The sequence below is a fragment of the Myxocyprinus asiaticus genome, chromosome 38 (assembly GCF_019703515.2).
Source record: "Myxocyprinus asiaticus isolate MX2 ecotype Aquarium Trade chromosome 38, UBuf_Myxa_2, whole genome shotgun sequence".
Lineage (NCBI taxonomy): Eukaryota > Metazoa > Chordata > Actinopteri > Cypriniformes > Catostomidae > Myxocyprinus > Myxocyprinus asiaticus.
The window spans coordinates 5,347,456-5,375,344 of NC_059381.1; the positions used below are offsets into that span (position 1 = coordinate 5,347,456).

The window sequence follows — 27,889 nt, forward strand, 5'->3', positions numbered from 1 at the left end:
TGAATTTTGTGTACCGTGATTTTTCATGTTGAATCATTTTACATAAATTTTTTTGAAAATAAAAAGCTTCGTTTCTAATTCAGCTAATTAGAAAACATTGGAAAGAGTCTAAACCTTCCATTAGTGATATTCAAGATGCTGCTCATCATGTCCTGTAGGTGACCGCTGTCCGGCAGGTGGCGCTAGAGTGTTTCTTGGCGCGGTTGAATCCGTCCGGCGGACCGCAGACGAACAGCAAAGATGCAGCGAGACAAAACCGGAAGCTCCGGCGGCGCAGATAAGTATGTATATTTTAGCGATTTTCTATCACTTTTGAGTAATTTTAAGTTTTAATACAACACTTTTGTGTGTCTTTAACATGTATAGCATCTTTTTGTACCGCTTAAAATGTGTTTATTTGCTTTTAATGGTGCTGTAAAGCAAATATTGTGTGGGTCACGTTTTGCCGTCGTTGTGGAAACAAAATATCGGCAATGACACAAAATGAAAATATCTTCATAAAAGTACAAAATAATGTCTTATTTCAAATATAAATATGTCTATAAATATATATTAATCATAATTAGCTTAATTTAACAACATTAATAGTCAATGCGAGGTCCCAGCATGTATAAAAACAAACGTGTGTGTGTGTGTGTGTGTGTGTGTGTGTGTGTGTGTGTGTGTGTGTGTATATGTTTGCTTGTGTCTGTGTGTACGTGTTTTGTGTATGTGTGTACTATGTTTATACTACATTCTGGGGAACAAATGTCCCCACAAGGATAGTAAAACCTGAGATCACCTACATTGTGGGGCCCAGCCAGCGGTCCCCACGAGGGAAATGGCTTATTAAACATACTAAACGATGTTTGTTTTTTTTATGTAAAGATGCAAAAAGGTGTCTGTTAGGGTTAGGAGATAGAAATTATCCATAGATCTGTATAAAATCTATAAAATGTATGGAAGTCTATGGAGAGTCCCCACAATGCTATAAAAAGTTTGTGTGTGTGTGTGTTTGTAGATCGGACAGAGAGACTGCCATCATGTCTAAATACTATGATGGGGTTGAGTTTCCCTTCTGCGATGAATTCTCGAAATATGAGAAGCTGGCAAAGATTGGCCAAGGCACCTTCGGGTGAGTATTTGATGCTTGTGTTAATAAATATTAATCTTATTGCTTTGTTTCTTTGTGTATGACTTATGAAAGCTGGTAAATAGAGAGTCATCTTTGTCACACACAAGGATACAAAGAAATTGTAAAAGTTTTATCCCTTGGAAATTAAACGTGGATTCCTGTGATGTTTAGAACTTTGTTGCGAATTCTTCTGATTTAAACTGGTCACTAAGGAAAAATTATCTATACTGGCTAACATAGAAGAGGTTTTGTCAAAATTGCAAGAATGATTCGGAAGCATCAGTAAAAATCGGTTGAAAATTACAAACCAGTCAATTTCGTTTTGTATCTTAAGTCACTATAGTTTTGGAAAGAAAACATTTTGGAGCCCCTTAGAGGACAGGATCTCTGAAATAGTTTTGCGTTCCCTCGCAATACATTTATCATGGTTTTAGTACGGTAGCCACATTTTAACCATGATGTTTGTGGTTATACAATAGTAATAACGAAAAGGAAAACTATGGTGATAAAATTATAATTTTATTGTTAATATGGTTTACTATAAATACCATAGTAGTAAGCATGGTAACCATAGTTTAACCATGGTATTTGTATTAAAACCATGGTTTCTGCCAAAGAACATGGGTACTTTCCATAGTTACTACAATATTACTATAGTAAAACCATGGTCTCCACCAAAAATACATGGTTACTACAATCTAGGGCAGTGGTTCTCAACCTTTTTTTGATGAATGCCCTCCTACTTCATTCCCTTACCTCATTCGATGAAAAACACTTCTGTCAAAGTCCCTGCAGCTGGTCTTAAAGACACATTTTAGCACTTTTTCTACATATCAATTTTAGTACTTGTAAATGGTACAAATTAGGCATGAAAACTAAAAACATGGAACAATATGTAATATATGCAATTTCAGAACATCATATTTATTGATCAAATACATGGAATTGGTATTTTTTTAAAACCTAAAATGTGATCAAAATGATGAAAAACTAATGATACATTTTTTTTATTAATATTTTCATAATTTACCAAGTTAGAAGATTCCCTGTAATAATAATAATAACAGTATTAGCTGAGAGAATTTCATTCTGTAAGTAAAATGAACATTATAACATAAATTAACCCAACTGAATTAGATTTAAAAGCTTGTGAATCACAATCGAATCATGATATATTGAATCGTGACATGTGAATTGCAGTGCGACGCAGCCCTACTACAATCACGGTTACTACAGTTACTATATTAAAACCACTGTTTCCGCCATAAAACCATGGGCTACAATATTACTATAGTTAAACCATGTTTCCAACCCCCCCCCCCCAAAAATGGAACTGTCATGGTTACTACTATAGTGAACCCATAGTTTCCATTTCCAAACATGGTTACTACAATATTACTATAGTAAAACCATGGGAAATTTATTGCTGGGGGACGCGGGGGAAAAATCCTGCCCCGTCTTCTAAAAGGCTTAATAAAACTTAATGTTTAATGGACAAATATAAATAAAAATGAATTATTTATGCCACAAAAAATGAAATGTTTATAAACTTAATTGTTACATTTGTTATAAACCAAAAAAAAAAAAAAAACTCTTGAGGAAATAAGCCTTAGTAAGATCAAAGTTGAAGCTACATCTTCTATTATGTTTCTTTAAAGTCCTTATAATTATCACTGTAATTTAATCTGCAATTAATAAAGTGCTGATATATTGACTAACAGTGTCATATAAATACAATGATTATATTAGTGATGTACCGTAAGTATGTTGTCTTTATTAAAGAGATTTGTTTGCTTGCGTAACTAAGGTTTAGTAATTCTCTGATCTGTTTGTTTTGTAGGGAAGTGTTCAAAGCCAAACACAGACAGACGGGGAAGAAGGTTGCTCTGAAGAAAGTACTAATGGAGAACGAGAAGGAAGGGGTGAGAACATGCAACACTAACTTTGAGCAGAATGTTATTTCATTTGATACAGATTTATGCCTTTGGTTAAATCGCAAATCTTTCTCACGTATATTAACAATGTCAATCAGCCAAATGCTAATATGTTTTCGGAGTGGCCACATTTGTTCACTTCCAACACAACCCCACTTTTTCACTCAGTTAATATTTTTGTGAAATTTAAGTTCATTTCTTTTAAATGGGACTCAATTGTGAAGAAGAATAAAAAAAAAACACACAGAAAATTCATTTGAACAATTTTACATATATATAAAATAAAAAAAAATGATTAGTACATATGTTGAAGGGCTGGTAAGAATCTGCGTTCATCACACACTAGGGTTGCCACGGTGTTACTGGTTTTACTTTTACAGGTAAAAGGGGGAAACTTTATGAATGGAACTTCCGATATCAATACAGTAGCCTTAAATAAAGAATAGTTGCCTAATGAAGAGTTTGCAACCCATGATAAATTAATTTAAATAATGCATTGAAAGCCAGATGTTCTTTACCAGCTAAACTGGGTCCTGGGATGAAAGGTAATAAAACACCAACATTAAACTCACAACAACCCAAAATAAGTGATGTCCGGGCAAATACAATGAAATACCCAATCAGTAGCCCATGATGGAGAGAATGCACGGATGAAGTAGGTTCGTTGCCAAAGAGATGTTGCCCTTCACAACTGTTGAAAAGCCATCTTTCAAAAAGTTGAACAACACACATTTGAATTGCACTTCGATTTTTAGTTCAAATAAATAAAAAAAAAAGGAAAAAATTTGAAATCAAGCTGCCTTGTGTTATTGTATAGGCTTTTACTTAACGAAAATTACCCCAGAGTACCACTTAGCATCCAACCAGCGGTTGGTTTGAACGTGAACACCGCACCAGTGTGAAAATTATGATATTGTGGCAAGTCTATCACACATTGACTGGTGGGCAAAAGAAGTGAAATTCCCTCTCTGCTGTCATGTGACTGTTTTGTGTGTCATCTTTCAGAGTGTTTACTGTGTTTATGCTCTTCTCAGTTCCCCATCACAGCGCTACGGGAGATCAAGATCTTACAGCTGCTCAAACATGAAAATGTAGTGAATCTCATTGAGATCTGCAGGACAAAAGGTGTGGCATTCAAATTCTGTGTTTACTGCACATCTTTACCAGGATAAATGTCCTGTTAAAGATAAAATGCAAACAGCTTTAATTTAGTATTATTGTGCCTACATTTTATTTCCTGTTAGTCCTATGTATGGACAGTGTTGACTGTTTTGCTGCTATTGCACCATAATTTCCCTCAAGGGATCAATAAAGTTTATCTTCCTTACTCTTCTAAAGCATATATCAAAGAATATCCAATTCTTTAAACTTAAACTTTCCCCTCTCTTTCTCTCTCTCAGCCACCCAGTTTAACCGTTATAAGGGCAGCATCTATCTAGTGTTTGATTTCTGTGAGCATGACCTGGCTGGGCTGCTGAGCAACGCTAATGTTAAATTCACTCTGGCTGAGATTAAGAAGGTGATGCAGATGCTGCTGAATGGACTTTACTACATACACAGAAACAAGGTAAGACCATGTGACGGCTTGCACTTTACATTTATAGTAAGATTCATGTGCTGATAGGATATTTCTGTACAGTTTCTAAAACAATCGTATCTTTTTATGCACAGACAAGATTTTAACTAGAGGTTGACTGATAACTAAGGCCGATAACCAATTAATTGACCGATAGTTTTTAAAGTTGATTTATGGAATGATATATTCCTTTTTATGACGGTAGACCTGTTGCAATTATTAAATAATCGTCTGATCGCGGTTATTTGATCTAACCGCGGTTATTTGAGATGATTCCAATCACATCTTAATGCCAAATAAGGACATTTTAAGGGAATATATAAATGCAATGAACAGTGTGTTTGTGTGTGATTCAGTTGAACTCTGAGTGTCACTGTGCCGCACTGCGGACGTTAACCTGATCAGCTCCTGCGTGTGAAGCGCTTCTCCAACAGAGGCTCATGCCAGACTTCCGCGAATATATAAACAAACAAATATAAACTTCGATAGTGAATGCAAAGCATTCCGGCTTCACTTTAAACAATTGTGCAATGGCAAATATTCCTGGTCATAGTGACACAGAGGAGGAGACACACGCTTACTCTATTTCTGTGGAGTGATAAAATGATGAAACAAAATCTTAAAGGTTTCACTTCATGAGAAATAAGTGCTCAAATCAAAGAGCATGTGGAAGTGAAGAAAATAGGACAGGAATATTTTACTATTGCATAATATATTATAATATTATGCAATATAAATATTTTTTTTTAAACAAATTTAATATAATTTTTTGAGTTACTGTAAAATTGACAAACTAAAGTTGACCAAAAAAAGACATATTTTAAGTATTTAGAAATATTTTGATATTTAAAACGTTTCATTTATAAGTTTTCAAAGTCTTAAAAGGAAATCATATATCCCAATTTTATTATTTGATTTATATTATTTAAAGTTAAATATGTAAAAGTGACTTCTTAAGGTGTATAAAGCACACATGCAGCTTAACAAATGACAATTAATCATGAAAGCCCAAAAAGAGACAATTAATCGTCATAATCACAATTATTTGTTTGACAATTAATCGTCAGCCAAATTTCATAACCGTGACAGCCCTATATGACTGGCACAGACATAAGAGGCCAAAATAACTAAAATTCCAGATGTAGTTTACTGTTCAACAAAAATCCCAATACTAATCAGAAAAAATGAAGATTTGGTGCATAATGCAGAACTTTCAACTAGAATCAAGCACCGGGGACTTTTATTTTGAAATGACAGAGACTTGGCTCTGTTAAAATGCTCTATATTTAAGTATTAATCAAATTCATCTTTTTATTGCCTATACTCTACATTCACCAGATAAAGGGTTTTTGTATATAGATACTTTACCAGATGAGGTTTAATGAGGAATAAGATTTATTATTATTCACAAGATATGAAGTTGGAGACACTATGTGTTGATGTGGTACATTTCCATATAATTGCATTTTTCGGTGCATGTCCTCACTTCAATTTAGATACTTATCTAATTAAAATAACAAAATATGCATTGAAGGGAGGATAAAAATATAAATGAATATAGTCAATGATGAAAGATTGAGTAACACGGAGAAATAAAAAACAAAAAAGTTTCAAAAAGCAACTATCGGCACTGATTAATAGGTAAAACTGATATATCGGTCTACCTCAAATTTTAACAGTTGTGGTACTTATGTGGTACATGACAGTATTCACGGATTATCTGACGCAAATGTGACTTTTCTTAATTGAATTATTAAAAGAGAAAATGCCATTTGTTTTGTTGTGTGTCTGTTACTACGAGGTTTAAAAGTCAAATGTCTCTCTATTAGATCCTCCACAGAGACATGAAGGCAGCTAACGTTCTGATCACCAGAGATGGAGTTCTTAAGCTGGCTGATTTCGGGTTGGCTAGAGCATTCAGTTTGGCCAAGAACAGTCAGGGGAACCGCTACACAAACCGGGTCGTCACGCTGTGGTACCGGCCACCTGAATTACTGCTGGGTAAATCAAGAGAAACATCTACATGCACAATCTGCAGGATACATTTACTGGTTTCTCAAGAACTATGAGTGTATTTCTCACTGTATTTGTTTGTTTTAGGAGAGCGAGACTATGGGCCTCCTATAGATCTGTGGGGTGGAGGGTGTATCATGGCAGAGATGTGGACCAGAAGCCCCATCATGCAGGGCAACACAGAACAACACCAGCTCACACTCATCAGCCAGCTATGTGGCTCTATTACACCAGAGGTAACGCACACACGCAAAGATCTCATTCAATACAATCACTAGTGTTGGGCAATATATATCAAAACAGTATATTTGTGAAGAATGTTGGCTGTCTATATAAAATTAAGCAACGTATCACTATGATTTTTTTAATATGTTAGTTAAAGACTGTGTCATTACACATGTTTCACAATCCTTCCTTGTCTAATGACTTGCTTTAATCAGAGCACTAAGACAGATGTTTTAATAGTGTCTCAAATTTAATCTTCAGTGGTAAAAATGGCATTTTGAGTTTAGTTAAAAATGCAAATTAATCATTAAAACAAATTACTTTCAATTAATTGTTTCAAAACTCTGATTTAACTGATTGTTTTATTTGTATTTTCATGTAAAACATTTTGTGAGAATATATATATGGGTAAATATTGCTAAGTGATGTCATAAAATATTGAGCTATCGATTATTGAACGGCACGTTATTGTAATTTATCTATACATTTGAGGCATCGATATATTAACATCAGCCGTTATTTAAATTAGAAGCCTAATTTGTGTGCTTCCAATTCACTGCCAGTTGCATTCCATTCAATGTAGTCTGATGTAATAGCTTTGGGAGACCACAAGGGGGTGACATAACATTTACTGAAGCCTGTCGCGGCTTGAACAAGACGGTGATATCACAAACATTATGAGCTGGTGGCAGTCCAAAGTTACTAAGGTTTTTGTACTTCAAGAATGAACAAAATGAAGTTGATGATTTTTCAGGTTAGTGTATGAAACTGGTGTAACTGTGCAAACGGAACTATTAGAAATGGCGACGTTTATTATGTTGCATTGAATAGGTCTTTCATTCAATCTGTCAAACCACAAAAAGATATACTTGTAACTGAAAATACACTGTGCAGGCTCTATGAAAGATATATATATACATAGTATATCATCCAGTAATGACTGGAGTAAATAATCATCTTTGATAATGATGCGAATTGAGCTCCGTGCCGCTGCAGAATTTTTAACAGCCTCCAGTGACAATGAGTGGCAGCGGTGTGTGCCTACGTACCTTCATAGAAAATAAATATTTTGAATTCTAGAGCGTGTCATGTCATCCGCCTGACACATCCGGTGCCTGACCCCCTTTAATGAACTCTGCAACTCACAATTTACCAAAGTTGTGTTGAGAAATATGTTTGAAAAGACAAAGACTATTGTGCAACAAGCAGCCCTATTTATACCTGAAAAAATCGATATGTGAAAATGGCAACTATCCAAAGCCTAATTACTTTTTATTATTATCATTTATTGTTATATCTTTGCATATAGATAACAATTATTAGCCTAAATATCACTGTACCTCTTGTTCTTTTAGATAAAAAAAAAAAGCTTGATTGTTACTGTGTTTTTCTTGCATTCAATATTTTGAATATGCTCAGCTACAATGGTTGTTTGCTTGAAATGACGGTTCCTCTGATTGAAAACCAAATAGCACCCTGTTTATGTATTTCAGATCAAATACATTTTGTAAATATCAAGATAATTTGGTAACACTTTACATTAAGGTTAACATTAACATGAACTAACAATAAACAATATTTTAACAGTGCTGATCAGTCTTAATTGAAACTTTAAACAGTTTAAATATTACATTTATTTTAAGCAAAGCATTATGAACTAACGTGAACTTAGATTGAACAGTTGTATTTCTATAAATTACCATTAACTGAGATTAATAAAGCAACCACTAAAGTCAAACACACACTTTAACCTTGTAACAGTATAAGGATGGGCAAGGAGGTGGCGGGAACCGGCTGAACGGTCAACATAAACTTTTAATGGTACAACTCAACAAAGCAAACATATGTAGTGCGACCGCATGCGTCTCTCTCTCTTGCATCTCTGGCTCCCCTTTATCTCGCTCTCCCGCTGTTCAGCTGATTCAGCACTGGCCGTGCACCATCACGGCCCGACTACGCCCTCCTCCTCATCACAAACCTCCATGTCTATTGATGTGTTTCAGGTTTGGCCTGAAGTGGACAAGAAGTATGAACTCTATCAGAAGATGGAGCTTCCTAAAGGGCAGAAGCGTAAGGTGAAGGACAGACTGAAGGCTTATGTGAAAGATCCGTACGCTCTGGACCTCATTGACAAACTGCTGGTTCTGGATCCGGCTCAGAGAATAGACAGCGATGACGCGCTCAACCACGACTTCTTCTGGTCTGACCCCATGCCATCTGACCTCAAAAACATGCTCTCCACACACAACACCTCCATGTTTGAATACTTGGCCCCTCCGCGCAGAAGAGGTCACATGCCTCAACAGCCAGCCAATCAGAACAGAAACCCTGCCACCACCAGCCAATCAGAGTTTGATAGAGTGTTTTGATCAAATTGGTCACTGGCTTGTACAGGCTGTGATTGGTTAAAAAGAAGAGAGAGACTTCTGATTGGGTGAATAGGTGGAACTATTAGTTGTCTCACCTAATCACAACATATATGACATTTCTATGCATTTCTTGAGTTCCTAAACAGTGCTGCGTTGAACATCCGCTGAGTAGGCATTCAGACAAGCTCTTCCTTGTTTACAAAACAATACTGATTGCGGCTCAGTCTAGCCCAGTTGAACTTACATGAATTGCTTAATGCTGCTGACTGAGCTGATCCAGGAACAACCTTAAAACTATGATTGCATTGTTGTGCTGTCAGTTAATTGTGGGAGAGAAAAAAAGAACAGTTAAAATGCTTTTGACGGAAAGGTGAAAAGTTGCAGCAAAGGCTGATGTCAGTGTGTACTTGGACTGTTTTCTTGCACAATTAGTCTATTATTGGATGTTAATATCCTGAAAAGATGATTTTTGTTTGAAAATACTTTAAGTGAAATCTAGGTTACTTTATGTCTAGACTTATTTAAACCCCTGGTTATCCTTTTCAGATGTTATTGTTAATTTACATTTTTTAAATGATGATTTTACTTTGGAAGCTCATTTGTTTGTGTTGGGTTGGATTTATGGTGTATAAGTTACTTGTAAGTATAATACACTAATAAAACCCACATTTCCCAACCTCACTATTCTCCTATTCCTTTTGGATTGGGCCCAACCCCCTTCTGGAGTTTTCCTGCCCTGTTTTAGTGTCTCTGCCTCTGTTTGGAGATCTCCGGGCTGATTTTCAACACTCCGTCGTGTAGTGTTCCTACAGTGTCTGCTCCTACTCTACGCATTCAGGTCATAAAATAATGAAAAAGCCATATTAACCTCCTAACACCCCGTGTCCACATTAGTGGACATTATGTTTTGGCTTAGCTACAGGCTATGCATAATTTAATTGAATTTAAACTGACTGATCTCAGTTCAGGAGACTCTGTGCTGTCAGTAAAGGGTTAAACTTTCGATGTACTGAGTCATGTGACAAAACAACATGGCACTGATCACAGCGGAGTTTGTCTTTGGGAGAAACAGCAACAAAACTACATATGGTAAGAAACCTCATTAAGTTTTTACATTAAAACCTGTTTGAGTCAAAAGATTAGAGTCTCTAGTTTAATCCAATATGACATCCTATAGCTCTCTATGCAGCCAAGTGCATTCACTCCTAATATCTGGTAAAAAGTTCAGTTTCAGGCTGCAGATGATGTTTGGATCACTCAACATGTTTGGCAGATACGGGACAATGGTAATCAGTACATAGATTCAGAATTTATAATGTATCATTTTATTTTAACATGGTTGGCAGTGATTGGATTATGCTGGTCATTACTTAGAATCAGAATTAATTATGCTAGTTTATGATTTACTGTCTGTAACATCTCAAAAATATGAATAACCAACACTTCTGGAAACAAATAATTTGATAAAACAAAATTGACTCCTGGTATTGTTTAAAATTTTACAACTTAGTCCTGCTCTCCACGTATGTGGACATAAATGTTTTAGAAACCAATCCCCAAAAAAATGCTTATGTTTCTTAGGGGCTTCTAGATACAAATCAAAAATGGGAATGGAAAATGCACACCGCACTCACGCTCGGGTCTCAGGACAAACAATGAATGAACGATAGCAAAAATGAACTGTATGCTTATGATTTCTATGCTGATCAATCCACCACATCGGAAATAATTAAAATGCTTATTTTAAAATTTTCGCTTATTTTGGTGGGCCAATGGCTTATTTTGGGCTTGTTTTTCCAGACCAGGTTGCTTGTTTCACTTGTGAGATCTGGCAACACTGCAACTGGTATTTCACCCACCCCTTAGCGCAGAGTACTGCCATTTTAAAAAGAACATTATTAACTGTTCACCCTGCTGCTCTCGCCTGGTTGCCCACTTAAGCTAAGCAGAGTTGAACCTGGTCAGTACCTGGATGGGAGACCTCCTGGGGAAAACTAAGGTTGCTGCTGGAAGAGGTATTAGGGAAGCCAGCTGGTGCTCACCCTGTGGTCTGTGTGGGTCCTAATGCCCCAGTATAGTGACAGGGACACTATACTGTAAAAAGGCACTGTCCTTCGGATGAGATGTTAAACCGAGGTTCTGACTCTCTGTGGTCATTAAAAATCCCAGGACACTTCTTGTGAAGAGTAGGGGTGTACCCCGTTGTCCTGGCCAAATTCCCCCCATTGGCCCTTATCTATCATGGCCTCCTAATAATCCCATCCCTGAATTGGCTACATCACTCTACTCTCCTCTCCACCAACAGCTGGTGTGTGTTGAGTGTACTGGCGCACTATGGCTGCTGTCGCATCATCCAGGTGGATGCTGCACACTGGTGGTGGTTGAGGAGATTCCCCCTATACTATGTAGAGCCCTTTGAGTGTCTAGGAAAGCACTATATAAATGTAAGGAATTATTATTATTATTATTATTATTTTGTTCTCACTGGTAACCATTTGGAAAGGAGGCTGCGGAACTTTGAACCAGAACGAAAAAATGCCGGTTTTTCTCAGAACAAACCAAAATGAAAAACATTTTGTTTTTAATCCCTACTTGGTGTCATATTTGATGGTTTTACTCTCCTTTGGTCCTTATATTAATAATATCTCATGTACTCACGTTTTCATTTACATAGTATTGCCAGACTCCATCCATCACTTTCCTTGCATAGCACTTAAGTTCTTATTCATGCCCTGGTAACATCCCATATTGACTATTGTAACTCCCTCTTTTTTGGTATCCCTGACAAATTATTTCTTCATCCAAATTCAAATCCAAATTCAGCTGCAAGGATTGAAACTCATGCTAAGACTACTGAACATATCACACCCTCCCTTGTTAATAACTCACATTTACATTTATGCATTTGGCAGATGCTTTTATCCAAAGCAACTTACAGTGCACTTATCACAGGGACAATCCCCCCAGAGCAGCCTGGAATTAAGTGCTTTGCTTAAGGACACAATGGTGGTGGCTGTGGGGATTGAACCGGCAATCTTTGCTTACCAGTTCTGTGCTTTAGCCCAAATTAGTAAATGCAAGTCTCTAAACAAATGAGTTTTTAAACAAGACTAAAAGATAGACACAGATTCACTAGATCTAATATCCCAGGGGAGGCTGTTCCATAATTGTGGTGCCTTCACTAAAATGCTCTATCACCTTTTGTTTTGCATCTGGATCTCGGAACGGCCAACAGTTCACGATAAGAAGATTTTAGAGGTCTAACTGTTTTGTAAGGTCTTAAAAGTTCTGCTAAATATTCTGGCACCAACCCATGTAATGACTTTATATATAATTTAATAAAGTCTTATCAGCCCTAAAATGAATTGCTAACCAAGGCAAGGAAGCTAAAATTAGAGTAAAATGATTAAAAGACCCCATTTGTGTCAAAAGTCTAGCTGCAGCATTTTGCACTGATAGTAGCTGTGATAAAGTGTGTGGATTTAAAACTGAAAACAGGGCATTACAATAATCTAAGCGAGACAAAATTAAAGCATCTATAAGCTTCTCTTTATCCCAAAAACTCTCAAGGTCTCACCTTGGAAATGATCCTTAACTGATAAAAAATAAGACTGAACTAACAATATACAATAATAAAATAGACACCCAAATTTATATCTATTTTTATAAATCATAGCAGATTACAACAACCTCTGTTTTATAAAAATGTAACTGGAGAAAATTACATGGCATCCAATTTTTTATATCTGCTATACACTCTTGAAGAACATTTAAACTAGACAGATCATTGGGATACAACGACAAATATAACTGTAGGTCATCTGCATAGCAATGAAAATGTATTTTCGAATCACAGAACCAAAAGGTAACATGTATAGTGAAAACAAAACTGGCCCTAACAGGGATCCTTGCTGAACACCACAATTTATTTTTTGAAGAGGAGGACATCTCATCTCCAACAGACACTAGAAATCTCCTATTCAACAAGTAGGAAACAAACCAGTCTAAAGATATTCCCAGATATTCCCACTCATCTCTTTAATGTATCAATTAAAACTGAATGATTAATCTAGGACAGGTGTGACTGTTATTGAAGCACACAGGACATCCCATGTTTCTTCTCCCAGCGGCCAATATTTTCAGCATTTCTTTCTTGAATTTTCTTGAGTTCTGCCACATTCATCTCTGAGATCTCTCTGTAATTTCTCATGGCCTCTTCCAGCTTCTGCCTGCATTCATCAATCTGCTGAAGCAAAAGTTTTTCTTTCTTTGTGTTCCTTTCATCTTCAGTTTTTCTTGGCAAATGTATATTTTCTTCATCTTTCTTTGGGTCAGTCTGGTCTCCTGGTTTCATCAGGGTTTTTTCTTGGTTGAGAGTGTCTGTGTCTTTGCTGATCTGTTGATCTGTGACTATTTCTTCTTCGTTGCTTTCTTTAATCATCTCATTTTTTCCCCACTGTTTACTTTTTCTCCATTTTCCAAGACCCCATTTTTTAATGTGCTTCTTATTTTCTAGATGAGCTTCTTTTTCTGTTGCTCCTTGTACTGTTTCTATTCTCTTTCTACCTAGACCTGGTTTTCCTGAAAAAGGGTTCTCCTGGGATTTATTTTGTGCTTGTGTTTGTTCAGTATCTGCTGTGGCTCCGCCCTCCGTTATTTGATGTTTTTTCAACAGTGTGTTTTCTGTCTCCGTGAGTAGAAGATCTCTAATTTTCAGTTTTGCTTTTTCCTCCTCTAGTTTTTCTTTATATTCTTTAATTTCACACTCATATTTGGCCTTAAGGGCCTCAATCTCTTGTCTGAAGTCCTCCTCTCTCTCCTTGTTTAGCTGAGCTAGTCTGATAGCTCTCTCTGCCTCCCGGAACATTTCGTCATCATAGAAAGAGGCATCATTATTCCACATCATCAAATCAATCTTCTTTAATAGACTTACGACCTGAGCAGTGTTCTTCTCTTTATTGTTAAACACGTGATATCTTCCTCCACAGTCATGGATCAGTTTCTGGACATGTGAATCACCTTCCTGAATATAGTCCTTGATACCTTCATCTCCTAGGTTGTCTCCTCGTGTGAATGCCACTATAGTGTATGTCTGAGCTTTCTGTCCGAAGGTCATCTTGATGAGTTCAAGAGTTTTTCTCTCTTCTTGTGTGAATGGGCCGACAGCAATCACCAGCAGAAACACATGCGGTCCAGAAGCAGAGAGCTCAACACATCTCATGATCTCCTGCTGGATTTCATCATTGGTGAGGTTTGTGTCGAAGAGTCCTGGTGTGTCCACCACAGTCACTGGTCGTCTACAGACCACTCCACTCTCTCTTTGGCATTTCCTTGTCACAGAAGTCATTCTGGCCCGAGACTCAAACACGTCACGTCCCAGGATGGTGTTTCCTGTTGCGCTCTTTCCCACTCCAGTTTTTCCAATCAACACGATCCTCACACACTCCAAGCCCTTATTAGTGCTTGCTATGGCTGTCAATCACAGACACAAACATTCTCAATATTGGATACAATCAGAAATTGTACACCAAGATCAGATCAAAGCAATATTTAGAATTATAGATTTAAGCTATATATTAGAAGCATGTCATTTAAAATGGAATTGCAAAAATAACTAGATGGGTAAAGTTTGTCAAGACAAACTTTGATGTTGGCTTGACAACGATTAAACTAGTTTTAAAAGTCTGAAGATTCACGGCTGTACAGACATTACAGTGAGACAAACTGCGAACTACACATATACAGTCAGATAAACCATCATCTTAAATCTGATCAGTTAGAAAAGATATAGCACACAATTCCAGAACAGTCTGAAGGTCTGTGCCAAGTTTGGTGGATGTAGCTTGAAAGCTCTAAGAGGAGTTAATGTTAGAAATTTTGGCCTTAGGTTAGGGATTTTGGAAAAGCCTTTGTCAGGCCAACATAATAATAGTTTTCAAACAGCTATCATTGGCGAAACAGGTAGTACAACCCGATCTCATGGCAAGCTGTATGAAATCGTATGAGTTGTCTTGTATAAAAGGTACGATTTTGATATGTTTGCATTTCACCATGTGATCCAATAAAGTATTTTAACACACATCACATTTGAAAAGCTTGCCAGAAAAAAAAAAAAAACATTATGGGACTTGTTTTTAAAGTAATATAAATGGTGTCATAATGTTTTTGTAATACTCACAACTTGATCGCACAAGCGGTCTGGGTTTTTCTGTTTTTTTCCGAAACCTTGATATAGCAGGGTCTAAATAAAGATGATGAAGAACATAATTAATAAATTGTGATATAAACAGTTTGCGAATTGTTAATGAATCTGCAGGTATACTGTAGGTTTGACTTGGACAGTGCAGCAGTGTTATTATAGTTAACGAAAACTAAAATGAAAACTAACTAAATACTTAAAATAAAAATGATCTTGAATTCATTTTAGTTTTAGTTTTCGACATAATATGGTGAATATGGGCAAAATGGGACAATTTTGGGATTTCTTCTTTTCTTGACACTTTGAATTATGATCCAAACAACACATAACCTAATATTATACCTTGGAAGAAAATTTAGGATGTTTTCTACCTTAGTCAAAAGCAAAAATTAAGAACATTCAATACTGGGAAGTAGAACCTTTGAAGATCCTTTTTTGACCAAATCCCAGGTGTGTTTAAGCAGCAGGGCCTACTGGTAAAGTGGGACAGGGTAAACATTATTCTCTAGATAGATAGATATATATATATACCATTGCTTTTCCCATCAGTAGTCATGAAATGAGCTCTGCCACACATCCCAAAGTAAAATCATAAATTTTAAACCTCAAAAAGATAAAGGGACAGTTGACCCAAAAATTAAAACTCTCTTATTTACTCTCCCTCATGCCATTCCAGATGTATATGACTTACTCTCTTCTGCATAACACAAATGAAGATTTCTAGAAGAATATTTCAGCTCTGTTGGTCCATACAATGCAAGTGAATGGGGTCTGAAATGTTGAAGCTCTAAAAAGCACATAAAGGCAGCAATAAAAGTCATACATAAGACTCCAGTTGTTTAATCCATGTCTTCTGAAGTGATCTAATCTGTTTTGGGTAAGAACAGACCAAAATGGAACTCCTTTTTCACTGCACATCTTGCAGTTGCGGTCTACAGGAACAATCATGATTTCAAGCTTGATTACACTTACTAGTACAGTTGGCATAGTGCTAGATGGCGCTGGGAAATATAATTGAGCTTGAAATCATGATTGCGTAGGAGGCTGCTGGTATCAAGATTTACAGTAAAAAAAATATTGATGTGTTTCTCACTTGCCCCTATCATATCGCTTCTAATGACATGGATTTAACCACTGGAGTCGTATGCATAACTTTTATGCTGCCTTTATGTGCTTTTTGGAGCTTCAAAGTTCTGGCCCCTATTGACTTGCATTGTATGGACCTACAGAGCTGAGATATTCTTCTAAAAATCTTCATTTGTGTTCAGCAGAAGAAAGTAAGTCATACACATCTGGGATGGCATTTGGGTGAGTAAATGTTTAGAGAACTTAAATATTTTGGGGTGAAATATCCCTTTAATTGTATACTCCCCAAAGATTAGATTAGTAATGATTTATAATCATTTAATGAAATACATATGGATACAGTGTGGATCAAGCTTAAATGTCTTTTGTCACTTTGCCCATATTCCGCCCTGTATTATAAAATTTGCAACATTTACATTCCACATTAAACATGAAAATACCACTAGATAGGTGTAACACAAGACTGCCCAGAGAAACGTAATGATGTTAGACTTTTTAAATTACACCAGTAAACGCTCAGCTTTGGCAGCCATAAAACATACTAAAATAAAAACTAACTAAACTGAAATTAAAAAACACTGAGAAAACAAACTTAATTGTAATTACAAATTGTATATATAAAATAGAAATAAAAACTAAATAAAAAATCCAAACTATAATAACACTGCAGTGCAGTCAGTTGATTTACATATACAAGTCCAATAATATCTGATAATTGGCTAAATCGTGAGTGACGTTAATGTTTCAGATGATGATTGTTGAAGGACATTTTTGAAAGACATGTTAAGATTTTCATGACTTTTGGTTCTGTTAATGGATCTTGAACATGCATTCTCCCGCGGACGGGACATTCAACGGCACCGCAACACCGCTATTGAAACAGCAGTGCGAAACCTACAGCACGACCAGTGTAGCCTGATACTCAAACAAATGACTCTCATGAGCCGATTCTTTTGAATCTACAGCGTGAAACATACAGCGCTGCCTCCCAAATGAAACACTCTTTTCAGCTGGTTCGTTTTAGTGAATGAAAAATGTACTGAACTGCAAGTCATTCATTTCATCATGTCCATCTCAAATTGAACCAAGAACTGTTACTGTGTTAACAGTACACCACAGGCTCATGATACATCGTGAATTACTAAAATATTGTTTAAAAAAGTAAACACACCTTTTGCAAGAATCTGTTCTGTTTAAATCTGAAATGATCTGTTCCCTGAGAGCACATCACTCAGACGTCTATTTAATGTACATGTTTAAATCTGGAAGACGTATTTTTTAGGTTGTTTGCTCATCTGCAATACATCTTTAAGACGTTTCCTCTCGGATGTCAAAGAAAAAAAAAACATTCAGCAGATGTCTTTGAGATGTTTATCGTTTAGAATGTTTGTAAATCTGATCTTTTTGAGATGTTTAGCAGATGTTAATTAAAATGCGATGCTTTCCAGATGAATCCCCTTAACCCTTAATGAAACTGTTAAGGAACCACAATCATTAAGAGGAATCGGGATAGGTAATTCCCTACGATTCCCATCCCTAGACATGATACATCCCACAAATTAAGTTCACATCATCTTGATTCCAATAAACATCATGGATGGATTTGCCTGATGCCACTGATATCTTTTAATGGTGCAGTTGTACTCGTGTTTAATCCATCAGTACATGAATATTCACTTCATACTCACTTTGTTGTGGATTCATGCTACACGCCCGTCTACGAAAACTGGAACCTGCACCTTCAAATGAGTAGGGAAAAATAATTTCATATACAGATCATAAAAGTTATTAGTTCTATTGCACTTTTTATGGAGTTGCATCGTAAAAATGAATGATAAATGAATTTTTAATGATCCATATTTCAGTTAAACTAGACATATAGAGGTTTACCCTGAAACAGCTTGTTTGTTTTCTGGTCAACTGAGTCTTTTCCCCCAGCAGGACTTGATTCTTCAGGAAAACTCAGGTGATGTCCTCCATTGTCCTCCAGCATCTTCTCGATGTTCTCCAGAAGTTTCTGCACCTGTGATTGGTCTCCTTTCCTTTTCAGATCATGGTGGGGTCGTTTGCAGGTCTGTAGCAGAGACTCCACTGCTTCAGAGTCTTTAATGCTCACATACTCTGTCTGATCATTATGTATGAAGACGATAATCACATACTCGGACGCTCCTGCACCAAAAATACTGTTAATGATTTTGAGGGCATCTCTCTCCTGCTTGGAAAGTGTGCCAGGCTTAAGGACTAACAGAAGGGCATGAGGTCCAGGACAAGCCAAGTGGAAAAATGTCCTCATATCTTGCTCTTTAGGAGAGAGAGCAGAATTGAGCAGGTCAGGAGTGTTGATGACCATCAGATTTCTCTTCAACATCAAACCTTCATGACTCTCAAACAACTGCAGTGAGGCCGGTGTCTCTGAGAACACCTTACGCCCCAGGATTATATTCCCACAGGAGGCTTTGACATCTCTGTGTGATCCCAGTAACACGATTCTTTTCACAGACACTGAAATTACACAAACAACTTTATATAAGCAGATTGACACATGCAACACTTTAATGACTGAAGCTTGTTATGTGACTGTTGTTGTTGGGCTCTTCTCAAAAGAAAGAGAAACTAAACTTGGACTTTGTGGTTGCAAAAAAGACACAGCCAAAGAGCTGGTATTACCCCCAGATCAGTTTCTGCTGTATCTCTTGTTCTTATAGAAGTATTCATTCAATTCTGAAAACACTGTTGACTGGTAATAAAAACATATTCAAACATCAAAGATATACACTGGAATAATTTATGGAATGTTTAATGTATTTATAATTCTTCTTACTGAAAGCCAAAGAAGAAAAAATATTATTAGAACCAATTTAAGTGGTTGAAGATCTTGCTATGTTAAATGTTAGTAAACCGTACTGTTTGGAGGTTCACGTTTGCTGCTCCTGAGGAGGAGGAGTCCTTCTGAACGTTTCTGATCTTCCTCTGTTTCAAGCAAATTATATCAGAAATACAGATTCATAGTTTACTGTACATTAAACTACAAAATGCTGTTGAACTCTACATGCATGTTATATTATTGTAACATTATTTCCTCTCTTGATATATATATATATATATATATATATATATGTGCTCTTTATTTAAAAGAACTTATAAACTGACAGATTTACCTGGTTGTCTGGATGATTCACTCAAGTTGTCCATCTTCACAGAGATATCATGAACACTTTATACTGTCAGAAACAGCACTCGTTTTATTACTGGAAATATGTGTGTTATACCAAAACTTACTGTACGCATTAACTGGTTGGACTTGACAGATGACACACATTCCACACAACTTCCCAACATTGACTCTACATTACCTCTGAAGGTGTGTTGTGGTATCTAGCACCAAGACATTAGCAGCAGATCATTCAAATCCTGTGAGTTGTGAGGTGGAGCCGCCGTGGATTGAACTTGTTGGTCCAGCACATCACACAGATGCTCAGTCGGATTGAGATCTGGGGAATTTGGAGACCAGGGCAACACCCTGAACTCTTCATCATGTTCCTCAAACCATTCCCGAACAATGTGTGCAGTGTGGCAGTGTGCATTATCCTTCTGAATGAGGCCACTGCCATCAGGGAATACCATTGCCATGAAGGTGTGTTCCTGGTCTGCAACTATGTTTAGGTGGGTGGCACATCCACATAAATGGCCGAACACCGGGTTTCCCATCAGAACATTGCCCAGAGCATCACACTTCCTCCACTGGCTTGTCGTCTTCCCACAGTGCATCCTGGTGCCATCACTTCCCCAGGTAAACAGCGCACACGTACACAGCCATCCACGTGATGTAAAGGAAAATGGGACTCATCGGACCAGGCGACCTTTTTCCAATGCTCCGTGGTCCAGTTCCATCACTTGTGTGCCCATTGTAGGCCCTTTCGATGGTAGACAGGGGTCATCATGGGCACTCTGACTGGTCTACAGCTACGCAGCCCCATACGCAGCAGGGTGCGATGCATTGTGTGTTGTGACACATTCCTCCAGTAATTCTATCCTGTAACCATCATTAAAATTTTCTGTGACTTGTGCCACAGTAGACCTTCTGTCGTTTCAGACCAGACGGGATAGCTTCCATTGCCCGTGTGCATCGATGAGCCTTGGGCGCCCAACACCCTGTCGCCTGTTTGTGGTTTGTCCCTCCTCGGACCACTGTCAGTAGGTACTCACCACTGCTGACCGGGAGTACCCCACAAGCCTTGCCATTTTAGAGATGCTCTGACCCAGTCGTCTGGCCATAACAATCTGGCCCTTGTGAAAGTCACTCAGGTCTTTACTCCTGCCCATTTCTCCTGCATTCAACATGTTGACTATGAGAACTGATTGTTCGCTTGCCATCTAATCTACCCAGACCTTGACATGTGGCCTTGTTAGGAGATGATCAATGTTATTTGCTTCAACTGTGAGTGGTCATAATGTTTTGGCTCATCTGTGTATATAACCCTTCAAATGTTTGAAAACACAAAACTTTTTTGCTCTTAAAAAACTTATGATTCTCTTCCACTCAGATGCAATGCAGCAAATTAGTATTAGCCTATTGTTTTAAATCATTGTTTTATATTTTTAGTTATTTTACAATTGCATTTTTACCTGTGATGTCAAAGCCCGATTTTGAGCAGGCATGCAGCCTACAAGAAAATAAAGTGTCACATAATGTGCTAATAGTACTCAAGGTTTTTTTTTAATGTGCTAAGTTGATATTTCAAAAACATTTCTATTTGTTAGAACAGTTAAAAATGGTTGTGCTACTTAATGAAGTATGGACATAGTAACACAGTGTCTGTTTTTCTGATACTTAAGTATTGAACTTTCACTTTCATTTCTTGCAAGTCACATTCCACTTGCAGGTCAAATTATTATAATTTTTTTTAAATGGCCAAACAGAAACAAATCTCTCTAGAATTTTATCAGTCTATATTGTTCTTTTATTTAGAGGCTATTAAATGGACTACACTGTCTTGAAAGAAGAAATCATACAGGATCTAAAAAGGATATAAAATTGGACGACACAAATGCACACCAACGGAAAGAGAAGTACATCTGGTATAAACAGGAAAAGAATGAACTCAAGTCCTCACAAATTCCAAGAATGCATCTGTAGTTATTATTGTAATGTGGTGTGATGTGATTCTACGAAAAGGCATGGTTGGGCTTCTACGAAGCAGCGAGGTCAGAGCACTCTAAAAAACATGGAGTTTGTCTTGCCTGTCTTCGCATGTGGAGGTAAGTATCATTCTCAGTAATATAGTCCTTTTTGAAGGTATTATCTGAAGTTATCTTAAACAGTATCAGCACTAAACCTGGTCTAAATTACCTTGTCAAACTTTCAGCATAAAGTTGAGTGTAAAACAGCTCAATGAAATTTAGTGCATGTTATTGACAAAGGCAGTGAGTTTTAGTAGTTTTAAAAAATGTGTGTGTTTAGAAATAGAGCTCTTCATAAACGCACCTTTCACCATCATTCAAAATGTTACCTTACCGATGATTGGCTTAGTAAATGTCTTGTAAATACTGTCATTGCCAGAATGCATGACCTTAAATTAGGATTTATTGTCGAAGAGTTTCTTATTCAGAAATGGTATACTGGCCTAAGAATAGAATAGAATAGAAATGTTCTTTTCCGTATTCAACCTGAATGAAACAAGATAAATAAAATATACAAGCCTAATAACAGTCTTTTATGGGTTTTTTTTAAGTGTGAAATGGAAATTGTGAGTAGAAAGAGCATAATTCCAAGGAAACCGAAAACACAGAAAAGCAACTACAAGCACAGGAGGGACATGGAGAACAGACAGAAAGAAACAGAAACCAATGGATCAAGGGGGACAAATTCAGGGAAACTTGTTAGATGGGACAGCATGGACCATCCACAACTTGGCTGTAGGTATTTTATAACATTATAGCCCAACATCTATTTTACTATTATGCCAATCTCCCGCCTATCCAGTACATATGAATCAGGTTTCCTTACGATTCAGTACACTTGACATTGCGTCAGCTCCTGAATGGGGAGTGTCCTTCTACACGACCTAGTTAAAATCTTTCTACAACATTGCCAGGAATGGCTATGGTGTTTAAGCAAAAGCTGTCCGGTATAAAAGCGGGCACGCAAACACCATTCCTCAGAATTTTCTTCTTTCAAGACAGCAATTCACCTCTCGTCTAGAAGCCCTCTACTACTTCGCTGTCAACATACACGAGTCAGCAGGCAGGATCTTCATGGCAACGAGAACACTTTCCGCTCCCCTGCAGTGTTCCGGCGAACATTTACTCTGCCTCGAAGCTTCGCTGGTGAACGGGCCTCTTCAGCTTCCTGATTCCCCGCAGCGCTTCGGCAGGAGTTTTGTATCCTTATAAGCTATTGTGTTGTTGTGTATATGTATGTATGTATGTGAAATATATATATATATATATATATATATATATATATATATATATATATATATATATATATAAAAACTAAAAGAGCCACTTACGTGTCTTTTTAAAGATGTCGTTCCGTAAGTGTTTTCTTATGCGAGGCACACATCCCGCCGCCAGATCAGCATGAGAGCTGCATTCGCTGTCTGGGCCGTGCCCACATAGAGACAGCTCTCAAAGAAACAGACTGCCCTCACTATGAGGGCATGTATCTTAAGACACTTCGCTTGCGAATCACCCTCGTTTTGAAGGATGATTCAGCCTCACGTACCCTCCCACCCGCCTCTACTGTGACGCCCGAGGGATCACACGAGGAGGTATGGCGGGGCTGTGAGGTCGAGCAGGATGAACTTGAGGTAGACCTCGTGCCGGCACATGCCCCGCGAGCCCCTCAATCACCATGTACTGCATCTATGCCAATACAGTATGTGCATGACGAGCTTCAGCCCTCTGTAGGAGCGTGCGGCCTTGTCACGTTTGGCGGTTCTGACGCTGGGTATGATGTAACGTCTCTCGTTTTGGATAATTTTAGTGAATCGTGAGCTCGCAATGCACCCATTCAAAATGTTAACTCAGAAACAGACCTTATTGCACATCCGTCCTCAGGACTGATTTGTGTCAATAGATCTGAAGGACGTGTACTTCGTGTACAAATTGTACTGCGTTACAGGCTGCTTTTTAGATTTGCGTTTGAGGGAACTGCGAGTTTTTAGAAGGAAAGTGCTGGCCACAAATGCATCCAACACAGGTTGGGGCACGGTGTGTGATGGATGCCCGACTTTCGACACCTTGACAGGTGCAAAACGGGCGTGACATGTCAACCGCTTAGAGCTACTAGCTGTCTTTCTAGCTTCGAGAGCTTTTCATTCTGATATTGTGAATCACAACATTCTGATTCGTTCGGACAACACGACAGTAGTGGCGTATATATGTCACCATGTCACGCTGGCCCACGTATGGCCTGCGAAACGCAAGTATGCTTTTCCCCAAGAGTGCCTCCTTCATTCTGTCATCAGCAAAGTCCGAGTGGACATGAAAACAGTTCTGTTAATTGTGCCGAAGTTGCGCAAAAAGTCCTGGTTTCTGGAGATGGTAGAAATACTGGATGGGCCTCCATGGGAAATACAGCTGAAGAAATATCTTCTCTCTCAAACACAAGGCACGGTTTGGCATCCCCAGCCAGAGCTGCGAAGCCTACACATGTGGCCTTTGAACGGAGCACAGCAGATGAGCCAGAATTGGCTCGGTCGGTTATGAACACCAAATTACAGGCTAGAGCTCTGACGCCTTAACGCACTGAAATGGAATGTGTTCACTAATTGGTGCTTTTCACACGGCAAAGACCCAGTGAACTGCCCCATACCTGAAATTCATACATTTCTTAAGAGCGATCGGATGCAGGGCTCACTCCGTCTATGCTCAAAGTTTATGTGATGAATATATCTGTGTATCACGCTCCTGAAACTGGCACCTCTATAGGAAAACATGATTTAAACATAATTCCTAGGGGGCGGGGCAGCTAAATCCCCCTCGCCAGGCTACAGCCTGACTTGGGACCTAACTTGGTCCTAAGTGTGCTCACGGGGGAATGTCCATCTCCAAGCAAAGACTTTCTCACTGGATCGTTGATATGGTTACCCTGGCTTACGAGTCGTAGGGTGCGAATTGCCCAATTGCAGTTAAAGTACACTCAACTAGAGGTGTGGCATCTTCGTGGGCATGGATGAACAGGGTGTCCTTACAACACATATGTTTTGCAGCAGGATGGTCTTCTCAAAACAAATTTGTAAGGTTTTACAACCTAGATATAACGTCTCTCTCAAAACAAGTCCTCTCTGTCTAGAGTGCTTGCTATTTTATTGGCCAAATATATACTTATGCCCCTCTTTTTAAGTACGGGCTCCCTGTCACTTTACACAACCGCCTGCATTCAGACCGAAGTTACAGGTGCTTCAATATAAATAAACTACCTTTCCGACTGGGTTCGTGAAGGGGTTAATCCATACTCTATGACCATAGTTCATATATATATATATATATATATATATATATATATATATTCTGAGTGTTCCCCTCCTGGCTGACCATGAGGGTCATTCACTTGCAGCATACTCATGTCGGTCGCCGTGAGACTGCGGCATCATCTTTCCTCTCTGGGAAGGTTATGTTGTGTAGTGCGGCGTGATGGGAATCTGTTCCCCATTGCGTCAGCTTCCTGTCTCGGTTACGTATGTAACCTCGGTTCCCTTAGATGAAGGGAACGAGACATTACGTAAGCTGGCTGCACTACAGACTCAGGGTTTTTTGAGGTGCGAGCGATGCGCTCTTTGTCTCTCAGTCAGAAAATTCTGAGGAATGGTGTTTGCTTGCCCGTTTTTATACCAGACAGCTTTGCGCCTAAAGGGCGGGCTTAAACACCATAGCCAATCCTGCCGTTATTGTAGAAAGGTTTCAACTAGGTCGTTTAGAAGGACACTCCCCATAGCATTAGCTTCCTGATGCAATGCCTCGTTCCCTTTGTCTCAGGGAACCGAGGTTACATAAGTAACCGAGATGTTTTCTTTTTATCTCTAGTCTCTAATATGGATGATTTACACAAACCTGTAGAGTCTTGTTTTGATGTGCAACAGCAGGTCCAATATGAGGTGAGTTACGGACAATTATTATATTAACTGATGATCCTTTTCATAAATATAATTTTAGCATTGGCTAATAGTTTTAATAAGTAGACTCTGCTTTCTCTCTCAGAAAACAACAGGACATTAATTTCCAGTGCTGACATCTTCAAATGGTCTTAACTGTTCTGTGCCAGCCTGCTTCGAAACCTCTATTATCACTCCAGTTCCCAAATAAAACAGACTTTTGCCAGACTGACTACTTACTAGTTGCATTAACCTCTGTTGTTACATAAGTGCTTTGAAAGGCTAATTCTGCACCACCTATAATAATGACTGACCCGTTCAGGACCTTTTGCACTTTGTTTTCAGATCTAATAGGTCTAATGTTGATGCCTCTGATTCTGCATCACATTTAATCTACAGCATCTCTTTCATACCCTGTTTTCACTCCCTATTAACACCCGTCTCACATTAATTGTTTACAAATGGACACGTAGTAATTGTGCCATAATGAGACAAGGTTCCCACTGTCTTGGAAAACTGGAAATATCAGGGAGTTTTAAAACTGTGATTTCCAGGCTTGAAAAAGTAATTGAATTGAAAAATGATCATGGAAATGTCATAAATGAATACAGTTTATTTATGCTCAGCTCTTAATAATAGGTGCTCTATGAAGTGTTACTTAATCTCATATCAGTGTACATAATTTCAAACAAATGTCAGATGGACTCTTTATGTTCTTTTTTTTATTTTTTTTATTTTTTTTGTATAGAATCATAGAATCAATAAAAATAGTTAATAGCAAAATAAGTACTCTTCGTTTCTTTGTGTATTTAAAAATCAAACAAAAAACTTTTAAGCACTGTTCAGTCACATTTAAGTTAATTTAGCAGCTTCTGTTTCAAATGCATTATAAATGTGATTTCACTCTAAAAATACTTTCAGCTCAAAATGTTTTCTGAGGAAGGAACAGACCAAAAAGCATCAACCTTCAAAATTCTGTTCAGACTGAGACACATTAAAAGCGTACAGTGTGTTCTACAGTTGATTATCTGTACAGTTATCTTCCAGCATCTCTCTCCTTTTTGCTGTGCTGCCATGTAAATGCTACTGAACTGAACATCCTATTTATTGTAATATACTGTGTTTATATCAGCGTTAAAAATGTTTGCAAATAGTGTCAAACTTTGGTGTTAGTCTATCACTGAAAGTCTTTGCCAATTTCAAATGCTTTAATTATCATTGTCTATTGATATGTTTATTGTTTTCTAACACCAGCACGCTGCTATTTCTTTAATCTTAATGACTGTCCACAATTGTTTTATAAATATTTGATCATATATCTGCCCAAACCTTCAGTATATGTTGTGAGGAAATAATAATAATAATAATTATAATTATAATTATATTTATTTTTCACACATTATACATTTTGCACATATACAGTGAAATTCTTTTTTTCACATATCCCAGCTAAGCTGGGGTCAGAGTGCAGGGTCAGCCATGATACGGCGTCCCTGGAGCGGATAGGGTCAAGGACCTTGCTCAAGGGCCCAACAGTGGCATCTTGGCGGTGCTGGGGCTTGAACCCCCAACCTGGGCATATATATAAGCACATGGGCATATATATATATATATTTTAATAATTTACATTTTGTTAGACCTTATCACAAAAGCCTTACATAAATAACTTGCAACTTGCTCAAAGCCTATAAGTACAGCAAGCTAAAAAAATGATTGAATTTCAGTTCAAAGGTTGGTATGTTTCAGTGGTACACAAATGTAACTAAATATCGCCATTATTGTAATCTTTGCAATGTACTGTTTTTGTACTAATACACTGTGAATAATAATAATGTATATAAAGAAAGATTGTTTTTCTGTATGTAGGTTTGAAAATTGTTTGGCAATGTCTTTTATTTAACTCTAGGTGGTATCTAGAGTTGAATAAAATACATTGCCAAACAACTTTTAAACCTACATACAGAAAATCGTTCTTTCTTTATATTATGCCACTAATACATTATTACAAAACATAATGCATTGGTACAAAGATAGTACAATACAAGGGTTACTAAACAATAAACTGAGATATAATATTTTCAGTAACCCCAACTGGATAATTTAGTTATTTAGTAATTAGGGTTTAGTGAGGTGTTAAGAAAGTACGTTATGTTGTGAATAATTGTCATTCAATTGAAATATGCTTTTGTGAAATAAGAGCACAATCAAACTTCAATTCACGTTATTATTCCCTTTTTTTCTGTGGACTGAGATGAGATGAACGGTTGTGCAGATG

At 37.6% G+C, this 27,889-nt stretch overlaps 2 protein-coding genes and 1 long non-coding RNA gene across 3 annotated transcripts; 2 read left to right on the forward strand and 1 right to left on the reverse strand.

Annotated features, from left to right (window-relative positions):
• The first annotated feature begins 156 nt into the window (after nucleotides 1–156).
• Nucleotides 157–9,912, forward strand: LOC127428466 (cyclin-dependent kinase 9). Its single transcript, XM_051676866.1, has 8 exons — nucleotides 157–281; nucleotides 1,001–1,114; nucleotides 2,955–3,036; nucleotides 4,083–4,173; nucleotides 4,449–4,615; nucleotides 6,454–6,625; nucleotides 6,725–6,873; nucleotides 8,866–9,912. Exons 1-8 carry the CDS (start codon nucleotides 241–243, stop codon nucleotides 9,229–9,231), a joined length of 1,182 nt encoding a protein of 393 aa, XP_051532826.1. The 5' UTR covers nucleotides 157–240; the 3' UTR covers nucleotides 9,232–9,912.
• Nucleotides 9,913–12,927: 3,015 nt separating this feature from the next.
• Nucleotides 12,928–20,018, reverse strand: LOC127428462 (GTPase IMAP family member 8-like). Its single transcript, XM_051676848.1, has 6 exons — nucleotides 19,675–20,018; nucleotides 19,421–19,486; nucleotides 18,407–19,018; nucleotides 18,205–18,255; nucleotides 15,410–15,472; nucleotides 12,928–14,703 (listed from the first exon to the last, which is right to left on the reverse strand). The coding sequence occupies exons 1-6, from the start codon at nucleotides 19,706–19,708 to the stop codon at nucleotides 13,319–13,321; spliced, it is 2,211 nt and encodes a 736-aa protein (XP_051532808.1). The 5' UTR covers nucleotides 19,709–20,018; the 3' UTR covers nucleotides 12,928–13,318.
• Nucleotides 20,019–21,373: 1,355 nt separating this feature from the next.
• LOC127428467 (uncharacterized) lies at nucleotides 21,374–27,333 on the forward strand. Its single transcript, XR_007895112.1, has 4 exons — nucleotides 21,374–21,775; nucleotides 22,249–22,432; nucleotides 25,547–25,617; nucleotides 25,721–27,333. It is a non-coding gene; the product is annotated as an uncharacterized LOC127428467 (long non-coding RNA).
• The last annotated feature ends 556 nt before the right edge of the window (nucleotides 27,334–27,889 follow it).